Below are 11,894 nucleotides of genomic sequence, written 5' to 3' on the forward strand. Positions count from 1 at the left end.
AGTACAGAGATTTCTGCGAGCACAAACTATTATCATTTGTTTCCAATTTAGTATTTGATCCTCGTCGAAATGTATTGAGTTACACTTTTGTATCAGTTGATCCAAATCTGTCCGAACATTTTGCTACTTTGGTCTTCAAACAAAGAATCGTTCCTCGCAGGTGAAATGGGTTAAATTTATTACATTAAAACTATCTTGGTGTTGTTTCCGATCTAGCTGATAAGGAAACATACTTGTTGAATAAACCGAGAAAAATGTGAGTTTTTATCCAAATGGTCTACAAAGCTCGGAAAATCCCTCCCTTAGGCCAGTATCCATTGAATTGTAACCAAGCGTTCAGTTTCAAAATTCGATCGTTACAACTGAGTTTAGAGACAGAAAGGATCCGTGTTAGTGTCTTCTGCTATAATCAGGTTTTTACTCGTATTTGTGAAAATGTAACTCGTAAGCATTTAAGAGGGTTATTTACTTTGTTATCAAATGATATGGAATTCAAACTCGTCTTTGTTCGGTTATTGTTCAGGATTGTTGTCGATTTGCTTTGAATTTGTGATACAATGGAAAACTGCCTTCATTCAACGTCTTTTTAGTCAAATTCTAAAGTGAAAGAATGATGCATGTCTACTTATTATTACTACAAAAAGCGGTCACCATGATCAGTCGCATTCGACTAACATTATTCTTTTCTCGTTGCCATGTTCCCACCAATAACGTAGCTCCATTTTCTGCCTTTAAAAGCGCACACAACCCAAAATTCCTCTATTCGCTCCGACGAAGGGCTAACGCTCAAACGTCAGCTTTTGTAATCATTATGGTGGCCAATTTACCATTTCAACTTTGTTGATATATCCAAATTATAACATTATCCTTGAAGGCTATCGCATTAAAAATGGCATTGAGTACCAAGAAATCTTTATCAGATCAAAAGACAATTTATCGTATTTTTTTTAAATTATAGTTTTAGCTTAACCAACATTTTCCGATTTTCAACCGACCTTACTTTTTGTTAAGATACTATAGATAACTGCTTTGTCATGCGCTTTATCAAATCTATTGTTAGAGCCGTGTTAAACTGGATGTGGAAATCATTCTGAATTTACATTGATTTAGCCCCACTCCAATCTGTGATTGGTCCACAAAACTTGCGTTGCGTTCTCAACCAATCAGATACAATATTGAAAAACAAACCCGACGCGGCTAACCACCTCTTCCCGCGCTTGAAGTCATGTGATGTTGACTTTATTCTTACGACCTCCATTTAGCTCGTATGTCTTGTTTACAAATTTCAGGTCATATGATAATACTCGAGAGAACTGTTTCTTCCAAATGTCCTCTTGTCCACGTGCATGTGCACGCATGATTTACAAAAGATAAAGCTGGCAATTCCCTCGAGACCTGAAATGGTTAAACAAATATGCAAGCTAAATGGGTCCCTGATTGGCCTTTAAGAATTTCTTAGAGGCCATAGATAAAACTCAGCACTTTTTATTTGAAATATAATTTGTTTACCTCCTTTTTACATACATTTAATATCCTGGAAAAAGAAGCGGTGCTCTTGTACAAGGCGCCGATAATTTTTGCTCTTCTTTTCGCAACGTTTTCCTGCTTTTTAGGAATCGGGAAGTGCTTTTATCCGAAAAGGAAGAGCATTAAACATAAAAGTTTTTCAAGAAGAGAACATATTTCCAAGATACATCCCTAAAAACACAAACAACAATTTAAACGGCGTACCAAACGCAATTAGAGGTGAGTAAAAACTAATTAATATTGTTAAAACAAAGGTTATTATTTCATGTTTGCAAAAACCAATTTTGCAGATTTTTCGTGGACTATTTCTTTTCTTAGCATGCCCAGGTGCGTAGTTGCTGTGGAATTCACGCCTGAGTCAAGGCGCTGAGTTCTAAAAGCTTTAATTCTCTCTTTGCTGAGACGGTCCTTTTTTCTCTTATATAAAACTGTGAGTTCTTTCGTCGCAATAGTTATAAACATCTACTATATCCTATATTAGATGTTTCTCAGTGCTTCTTCTAAATTTCCAGTATGTTCATGATCTATCTACTGTGAACAAACAGTTGTTAGGAAGAAAGTCTTTGAATTATCTCTAGATTTTATCGCCACAGGTCGTGCCGTTCTATTTTGAGATGGAATATATTAATGCAATAAAAAGTGGGAATAAAAATATGTAACATTTTCGTAGCCTAGCACAATTCAAATGGTTTCAAAGTAGAGTTCATGCGATCAATATCATCAGTTGACTTCCACTGAGTTAAAGTAGGGGTAGATCCGTAGTTTCTCAGACACTGACTTTGGTCGGGACCTCTATAGCAATGTAGACTAGGTTTTGCAACGGGTTTGTACACCCCTAAGGCACGAGAGAACACTACTGGTACATTATTTATAAGATCCTGGAAACCAACCTTAAGGGAGACAAATTCTCTCTGTTACGCATCATGGTAAAACGTATATATTTGGCTGAGATTTTCAGCGTTTAATATACCATAGGCAATTTATGTAGAGGTTTGCGGTTCCATGAAAAAACTGCAGCGTTTTCTGCTGACGCCAGCGTTGTTTCTATTTAACAAATGAAGTGGCCTAGACCGTGCTTTTTCTGTTTTAAAGCACGCAAGAAGCCACTAGAGCACGAAAGAGGTGTACGAGAAACACGAAACTCTATATACCACACAAAGGTTAGCTGTATTTGAGTTATATTTCCGTACTTAAGCTCACAATCTGAAGGCGTGAAAACCGTTCAAAAACCTGGCTAGTCTGTTTCATTACGTTTCTACTCAATTTCGGCGCTTGGCATGTTTACAAACCTGGCTGATTTTTAAGTCAACAAGGTTAATACTTTAAAGTATTCAAAGCCAGTTAATTTGCGTCCGTTTTCGCACGTACAAACACGCAAAGTCTAAAGTCTCTTTTAAGCGGAGCTCGTTAACTAAATGAAGACTTCGGCTTACTTTCTGATTTGACTTTTAAAAACATTTTTTGTTTTTGTCATTACCTTTTAGACTCACACCGGCACCGCCAATTAATTAATTATTAATACAACTTTATATTTTTCTTAGACTCATTTGTCTGGACCGACTATATATTAGTTGTCACTTTATGATTTTTGAGTCTCTAATTATTTTTCATGATTTTTTTTTTTTTAATTACGCACGAGAAAATTGCTAACAAAAAAATCGGTGTGGCTATCTTAACCCCACGAAATTGTCGTTAGCGGTCTTAAAATTTATAACATTGATCGGCACTCTTTGGTATGAGATAATGTTTGCATTACGTCTGAATTAACCTCGAGATCAAAACCACTGTTATGAAGTGTACGAACTAACCCTTAAGAATTTATGATTTGCGGGTTTTCAGGATAGAGCTGTTAATGTTGTTTTACAGCAAAAATGATTGTGGTTGGGGTAAAAGTTCTGCCCAAAGACACTGAAATATTCCATGCAGAGAAAATTATTTTAGTCGGTTTTTCATAGTATTGAGATTTCTCATTCGATTAAAATGCTTAATTCAAATGATATTTTAAGCAGCATATTTTTCGGGTACAAAATACGGTGAAAGTCTCCCAACTAGAAGTATATATGCCATTACTATATCTCTTCGGCAATCTTGTACGCATCGATAATAAACAAAAGGGGTTTTGCTCTAGCTGCCGCTTTCAGTGAATTCTACAAGAGGTGTAATAAAGTTTAACAAGGGGAAATGTTTTTCGTTGATTGTACAAACACAAAAAACCGTCACCTCTAAAACTGGTCGCAAAACTTTGATCTTAGGACGGTTTTCAGTCCAAAGGACGCGTTTTCGGTGAAAATTTTTCAACGCGATGTTTCGTTAAAGGAACTTTAGTTTTTATTATATCTAGAATATTTCAGTCTTTGCACTCTGCACACACACAAACAAAATACGTTATAGCAGTTTGGTAGAATACAATAATACAATCGTTTAGAAATTTGTACGAAGATTAAAAGCGGCGAACGAAAGCCTATTGCCGTCGCAGAAGACCCACGACTATTAAAGGTGATTAATTAAAATTGTTTGTTCCCGGCGCTGAACAGTGTTCCTTTCAACTACGATTTAATGAAACATAACCAAAAAAAAAATGAACCGAAAAAGAATTACCATTTAAAATGCTGGTGCGCATCAATCAAGCTCGATAAAGCCGTCGCTTTTGTTATAAAAGGAAAGCAGTGAAAGGCAACTTTAAGACACCATTCGTCTCGTGGTCTAAGTACGTTTGACGCCAAATAAGGAAAGAAATAGCAGAAACACTATTTCCAGGGTAAGAAACTGTACTGATATGTCTTCAAAGGAATTTTTGATTATAGATGTGGTTGCGTGTCGCGATCCAACCGCGGTTTCGCTTTTTATAGTTGTAGAGGATCCAGTTTATAAATGTAGGATCTTTAAAACGGTTAAATACCGTATGACGCATCTAATAGATTCTTTTTGGAAGAATTTCTGGATGGGAAAGTTTTTTCTATAGTTTTGCAGCAAAATCTAGAATTTCAAAACTTGTTTTAAGACTGTCAGTTTGAATATGAACATGAACCTCCACACAACTTTACTTTTCGTAAATATTTTTACAGGCTAGTTTCCCTATGCAGAAAAGAGTTTTCTAATTAAAAACGTCCGTTCGTAACCGAACCTTTTTCTTCATTCGTTTTCCTTTCTGCTTTTCTGATTTTCTACGGATGTTTTCTTAAAAATCAAACATCGGTTTCAAGGTGCACTGTATAATATGGCGAAGTAGACGGATAAATTGCGGTTTTAACTTCTATTGCTGTAATATTCGGCCTTTTATATTTGAATAGTTCCTTTCTCTCGCTTGAGAAACTTGACCACTGAAAGGGATGATTGTTGTTTGAATGAGAAAGCAGATGTTTATTTCCTTAGGATAGATTAAGTTGTAGTAAACAAATATATATTAGTATTGCTCATTTGATTAATTTAGGAAACTTTTAAAGTTACGGCTATTCTGGCTGCAAACTATAACAAATATCACAGTACATAACATTTTCCATCCATCAGATAATGCTATACTCGATAAAAAACCAGTGGCGGATCCAGGGGGAGGGTTCGGGGGTTGCGGACCCACCCTATCAAACGTGACGCTTACAACTTTGAGACAGGATCGTACATCACTTTTAACTGGCTGACTTTTTTAATGAATCCAAATAAACGGTAAGCGGCCAAGGAATTATAACGTGCAACCGCGACTGGTGGGAGGGGGTGTGGGGGAGAAGTAATTTGCCTCAAAGAGTCCAACAGTCCTTTCTGAACCAAAGTTTGGACCCCCCCAATCAAAAATTCCTGGATCCGCCTCTGAAAACCCACGGCGTACAAGAAATGTTCGGTCAAAGGTGACAAGGGTAATTAAACGACGGTACTGTGGCCCAGGTTTAAAAACTTAACTCAAAAATACTTGAATGGCCTTACTTCATCTTACTGGAAACATTTTGACCGGTAAACTATGAAAGTTTCGGCGTTTTATCAAACCAGAAATATTGAATGAAATCGTGTCAGTTCTCGTTTCATTTTTAGACGTAAAATTTACTGTTAAAATACTTGATAAAACATTTGGGATCTTTCATTCATTTCCCACGAAGCCTTGTCAACAGTTGTCTGGACAAAAGTATTGTATACATTTGGGTATATATTTTAGAGATCGCGAGGAATTTTCCACAACTTTTATCAACCTTTATAACTTCATTTCTACTGAGCAGATCGTCGGTTTTACAAGGTCAACACAAGGTCTAGAAAGCTTTCCGCATGAGCAAGTCTCGGGGAAGATTCAACAGCAGTTAAAATAATTTCCTTCTTTTCGTACTTAATTTAATATTCATGAATCCCTCCTTTCCTCATATCAAGTGATTAATAGGTTGTTACTGGTACAGTGACCGTCCGATTAAAGTAAAACTTCAACTGATTTTTGTGAACAATTGTCAGTTTTGACGGAAACACTATATCTTCTACTATCAAGGTAATCTTACTATACGTAAAGTCCGCCAATCAGTTCTGACAAAGATTATAATATTTGTGTTCTAAATAATAGATGACAACTGTGTTACAAACCAAGGTCAGTCGAGAAAAATCAAATTGCAAGGAAAGTCATTAGCAGCAGCCATTTCACTATCCGTGCAACGGTTTTTCTGTTGTGATTCATATTGGGCCGTAACTTTTCACCCAAGTACGTCATTCACAATCTGTGCAAACTTTCAGTTCATCCCCAGTCATCCTAGTTCCTTCTTGTTTTACTTTCGTCTCTTTTGAGTTTCTCTATCTTACCAAACTAACATTTTTGTTTTCATTGAATCCACTCTTTTCGATTTGAGGTTTTTCATTTTCCATGAACTAATATGTTTGTGCTTTCCTTTACGCTCTCAGCCAATTTGCTTTTAAATTCATCTCTAGGTCTAAAGATAATTTACTGACAATGAAGAAGTTTCTTCTGACAACGTTGGCCGTTTTGTTCATCACTGTCACACTCTTCGGACAAGTGCAATGTGTTCTCAGGGCTGGAAGAGACGATAATCTGGTTCCTAAAAAAGCTGTTCGGAAAGAACTCGAAAAACTGCCTAACCAAGTGAAATCAGTTTACGCCAGAAAATCAGGTTACAGACTTGCAAGGCCTCTGGGATATGAAAATGAAGGTAAGTTAGGATCAGTACCGGCCAAACACCGTCTGAAAATTTAGATCTGATGATTCCCCAAAAAAGTGTCATTTTAATCTTTATCGACCTATTCAGTTGATACCTGAATAATGGTTTACCTGACGATTCCACTGAAGGAGCTTAATGTTAGCTTAATCTGACACAACCTTCAATTGCATGAAATACGCGTTATTTCCAATTGTGATTGGTTTACAAAACGTGTGCTCTCAGCCAATCAGACGCGAATTTAATACCAAAACTTGCTCACTTCTTTCGAGTCTCAATTTCTCCTTGTAACATCTACCTTTGTTTTCATTGCACCATGAGATTGACTTGTTTTGGTTATACAGTTCTCAATCGCAAAGTAAAAATGTAAGGGAGCTTTATACAAGAACTTGAACAACTCAGTTGTTATCGGTTTCTCTACACACCAACTAATAAGGAAACCACGAAGAATACTTTTCTACTCTTAACCCTTTACACCCCAGCATCAGAATGCGTATTCTCCATACTGTTCTCTATGCAAGGAGCATTCTCTTGCTTGGAGAACTTGTAAAACAATCAAGAGCTTCTTGGCTTCTTGGCTTCTTGAGTTAGTAGGCATTTTCTATATTCTCATAACCTTTGGGGTTAAAGGATTTTCTTGAGTTAAATTAATTTATTCCAAAACATGATTAAGTGTTTTGGAATAAGCTTTAAATTGCTATTTAGTGTTCCTTTTTCTTTGGATTGCCTGATGTTTTTAATCTGAGTTTTCGATTGTTCTCTTTCAGATGTTATGAACTGACGAACATGGAATGTGAAACTCATTAAATTCAACTGGAAGATGAAAATGCCAGCTATTTTAATCAAAATTAGTTGTTTGCTCTGTTATTAGATCATATATTCTAATAAAATTAATTGTATCTTGTCGTAATTGTATTCAATTTGTCCGATGATTTCAGAGTTTTCATGACAGAAAAATAAGAGGAGGCAGGCATTACCTCTGATAAGAGGTGTTGTTGATTTAGTTTTTTTGCAGTGCATGGCTAAGGAATGTAAGGTAAAGGTAAAGTCTGTTTACGAGCCTAGTGGCCCATTAGGCCGGTGCTTAACTCCAGTTTCTGTAGCATGAAGCGACTAGGAGTATTTCTACTCCCCCCTGGATGGGATGCCAGTCCATCGCAGGGTTACCCCCAGCATTAAATTGCCGGTACCCATTTATACACCTGGGTGAAAAGAAGCACTGTGAGAGTAAAGTGTCTTGCCTAAGAACACAACACAATGTCCCGGCCGGGGCTCGAACCCAGACCACTCGATCCGGAGTCGAGCGCACTAACCATAAGGCCACCGCGCCTCCACGGCTAAGGAATGTATGAGATTGTATAGATCTGATCCACCATGAATTGCAATTTTTATTCAGAGCATTATCAATGCAATTATATGGCTCTCGTTGGTGTCGTGGCCGTTCTTTTGCTATCGATGAGTTACAGGAAATCAATTTCGTTGCCATTTTTTCTTCCTCTGTACTCCATCTGTTACAAAGTCAAAAAAAATAAATAAATAAAATGTCAGTCAGTGTTGAGAAGATTTGGCCGGTTGCAAAGTTATAATTATATCGTATCGATAATTTAATTCTCGAGGCCGAGGCAAGCGAAAGGGGCCAAGAAGGAGTAGAATGGATTTTATGTAATATTTTAACCTCATTTTATTTTCTTTTGATTTTATTTTTTATTTTGATAATATATAACATATATATTTTTTACAATTTTGAATTGAGTTTAGGAGCGTGCTGTTGTTACAGAAGTCGCTCCCTCAATTTTAACACCTAACTTTTATGTTCATTTTACACACTCATCCCCACCCCCCTGCATACGCTTTTTTCCTTTTTTACCCACTGATCACGAGATTGCTCATCAGTGGAGTGGGAACCCATTTTCATGGGATCCTATACATCAACACCAAAGGAAGTCACAAAGGTTGCTAGTGAAACTACTAATTAAGGTATTTAATACAATACAAACGAAGGGGCGAAGAAGGAGCAGAATGGATTTTAGAACCTTTTCTTCGGTCAGGTTTAACCTTTATTAGCGAATGCCGCTATCAGTTCATGTTGGTTCATCTTTAAGCAATCGTGCATCTGTTGCTATGGAAACGAACTATGTCGTCACAATCAGAATGAGGAGGAGCCATTTTAATGCAGTTGATGGTTCTTTTATTTTTCTGTAGCAAAGATCAGATGGAAAATTCTTCGAAAAGCAGTAAACTGTCAAAATCAGATACGCAAACGCCTCAGACCACATTATTATGTCATCTTTCTTGCTAAGAGAGAAAGGAAATTTATCTGTTCTTACGGTGTCACTGTACCTGCAGTGTAACAATAAGCGTCACCTCGTAACTCTTCTTGAGCTGTCTCCATTGCCGCTGACTCATCTCGTTGCACTTTCTCTATATGATCTCTACCGGCTCGGAGTAGAGCATCAACTTGCTCCATAAATACACCAGCTACTAGTACCATCACTAGAACTGTTAGAAGTACTTTGTTCATGGCGACGAATCTAAAGACAACGTGATAATTCGTCACAGTTATTCCCCATGATGGAAGAAGTGACACAAAATCAATTTTTTTAAATGACCTTGATGTCCATGATAACAACCGATTTTATATCGAAGAATTAAGAACAGAACTGATTCAAATAATGTGATTCTTCTGGATCGAGATACTGAGGGACGTATACAAATATGAACTGACAAAAAAATTAAGGCAACAAAAACAAGGATCAAACGGTTATTATTTTTCCTACCGTAATCTTATAATTACGGAATCTATTCTTTAAAAGTTGTTAATGTCACATTTATAACGAAAACATTTTCTCTATAAACACTTGTTTTAAATTCTCCGGTAACTTTAAATTACTCTTTCTCTTTCTCACGGAATGAAGCGAAAAATTATTTTTGAACTCAAGATGGAAGACATATTTTAAAACCCATCTGTTTGAATTCTGTAGTCATGAAAAATAAATCACTGCTAATAATGCCTACCAGAAATTAACTTCAGATGGTAGTCAAACAAATAGATTATCTCACCTTCACTAAAATATTTATCCTCGATCTTCTCCAAAAGCTTTTATATATACGAAATGAAACAAAAACACTGGGAAACTTAATTCATGATCCCAGAACACATGCTTGATTTATTCACTTTCAAAAAACACAGAAGGTATGAACATTTGATTAATATAAAATATGCGATAAGAATGGGAAATTATATTCCAACCATGATCTTAGAGATTGATTCAGTCCCTCAGGCAACGTATTTTACACCCAGATGGTTTAGCCCGAAATTAAGAACTTAATGTTTCCAGTTTTTTCTTTTGGATAGTATTCCTTTGCATCCCGCCAAAGTTTTGAGATTTTTAATGGGATTGATAAAATCACTGGGTGTAGATATCTCTACCACATTGTATATGCCGGATCCTAAGTATGCCTTATGTCATGTATTAGTAAAAGGCATTCACCATTATGGAGAGTTTTTCATGAAAATCACGGAACGCAGTATCTTATTTTGAGAAAGAAATTTTAAGTTTGAGAAGAACTGGAGTCTCTGTTCGAGAAATCAGTAATGCATGTTCGGGTTTGAAAGACGTTTTCGTATTTATTTCAATTCATTTTTTGTCTAATCCTCTTAAATTGATGGAGATTATTTCCATCTTTGATACTTGCCTCGTTGCCTCGTTGATAAACACTAGAAATTATTCACTTAATTTCCTTCTGCGGAGACATACATAAATGAGAAAGGTCCTATAGCAGTTAGAGGTTTTAAAATAATTTTCATATACATGGAATTTTGAATGGATGTTAGCTACTTCTATCATTTTGACACGAAACAGTTCTAACCAGAGAGTAAATTTATTCAAAATGAAATTCCACATAGCTAGCCACGTTACAGAAATCCAACAAAGTTGTTAGAGGAAAGTAAAATAACAGCTTATGGTCGAGTACATGTAACCGAATAAAAACTGAAAAGGTTGACAGTGGCGTTCTTAATATGAGGTGTTAAAGATTCTCCACTTTAGTCGCCAACATTTACTTTATCTGCTGTATTCAAAGTAATGACCTAGTTTTTATTTTAATCTTAAGTTTAAATTCTAAAATTCTAGAATTATCTAATTCTAAAATTTAGGGTGAAGATTCCTTTTTAAAAAAGTGCCGTTTCTCTGTCATCCGTTAACATATTTTTAGTTCTTGCGTGGGTCTATCGTTGAGTGCAAGCTTTTCTTTATTAAAAAGCTTCGACTAGTGGGGGGCGCCGAGGTGAAATTTAATTCATTTCTTGGCTTTTTTAAAAAATCAACGTCGTCTGAATTAGAAAAGATAAAGAAAACTAAATCTTTGCTTTTGAACCTTGCGATGCAAAGCTTTAATTTGATTCGCTTTAAACTCACATAATTGGTAACGTTGTATTAAAAGTTAATACTTAGTCAAAAGGTGTTGAATAATTCCTGCATGGTGTGTTTAATAACGAAGGAATTAATTTGAATGGCGCTCGTTTACAAGAGAATTTACAACCTCGGACGAATTTTCTAAACAAACAGAGAAAAGCCTTGCACCGACGATGAAAGATATGTCAATGGTTTTGTCCTGAAATATGACGCTTATTAAGCCCACATTTCAACGCAGCAGGGCAGGGCCAGTCGTAATCGCGAGTTATTATTCGTAGCTACTGTTATAATTCTGTCGTTTACTATCTGACCCTTAAGTTCTTGAAAAGTCAGGATAAATCGGGAAAGGTTTGTTAGGTTTACTTTCCTGTTTTCTGGTGACTTTCAGCAGCAGAGCGTTTCAAACGTATGATGTCACCGAAGATCTAATGGTGTTTAATTTGCTAAAGCTGAAAACAGATAGATTTCCTCGTTGATAAAGATAACAAAATAAAGAAGGAAGTGCCACTTTATTCAAGAGCGTGGGACAAATAAAATTCTAAAACTCCCCTAATGATTAAAACAACAGAGAAGTCCGATGTTCTACTATTTAGCTACCGAGATATCGTCGATGGGCGCGGCCATACATACATGCATTCTGCAAAGACCAGAAATGTCCAAATCACAGCGTGTTTGAGGTAACTCCTCAGAAAAAAAAAGAGTTATTGAAAATTTTTTTTGATATTTGTTAAATTTTCCCCACCAATGTCTGTTTCGAATAATACGATTTAAAAGATAGGTCACTGTGGTTGTTTATGCCTGTACTGGCACTAATCAC

General features: G+C 36.2%; 1 protein-coding gene and 1 long non-coding RNA gene across 6 annotated transcripts; one reads left to right on the forward strand and one right to left on the reverse strand.

Annotated features, from left to right (window-relative positions):
• Positions 1–1,549: 1,549 nt before the first annotated feature.
• Positions 1,550–7,572, forward strand: LOC111336358 (uncharacterized). Of its 3 annotated transcripts, XM_088738062.1 has the most exons (4): positions 3,957–4,285; positions 5,875–5,986; positions 6,418–6,656; positions 7,430–7,572. In XM_088738062.1, exons 3-4 carry the CDS (start codon positions 6,440–6,442, stop codon positions 7,441–7,443), a joined length of 231 nt encoding a protein of 76 aa, XP_088594188.1. In that variant the 5' UTR covers positions 3,957–4,285; positions 5,875–5,986; positions 6,418–6,439; the 3' UTR covers positions 7,444–7,572. The 3 variants fall into 3 exon arrangements, with proteins under 3 accessions (XP_088594189.1, XP_088594188.1, XP_088594187.1); XM_088738063.1 differs by lacking the exons at positions 3,957–4,285; positions 5,875–5,986 and adding an exon at positions 1,550–1,746; XM_088738061.1 differs by lacking the exon at positions 5,875–5,986 and having other exon boundaries at positions 4,132–4,285.
• Positions 7,573–8,032: 460 nt separating this feature from the next.
• Positions 8,033–9,874, reverse strand: LOC148721159 (uncharacterized). 3 transcript variants are annotated; one of them, XR_015993067.1, is made up of 3 exons: positions 9,723–9,874; positions 9,027–9,193; positions 8,033–8,170 (listed from the first exon to the last, which is right to left on the reverse strand). It is a non-coding gene; the product is annotated as an uncharacterized LOC148721159 (long non-coding RNA). The 3 variants fall into 3 exon arrangements; XR_015993065.1 differs by having other exon boundaries at positions 9,003–9,193; positions 9,723–9,873; XR_015993066.1 differs by having other exon boundaries at positions 9,003–9,193; positions 9,678–9,836.
• Positions 9,875–11,894: the final 2,020 nt, after the last annotated feature.

This window comes from Stylophora pistillata, chromosome 11 (genome assembly GCF_964205215.1).
Source record: "Stylophora pistillata chromosome 11, jaStyPist1.2, whole genome shotgun sequence".
NCBI lineage: Eukaryota > Metazoa > Cnidaria > Anthozoa > Scleractinia > Pocilloporidae > Stylophora > Stylophora pistillata.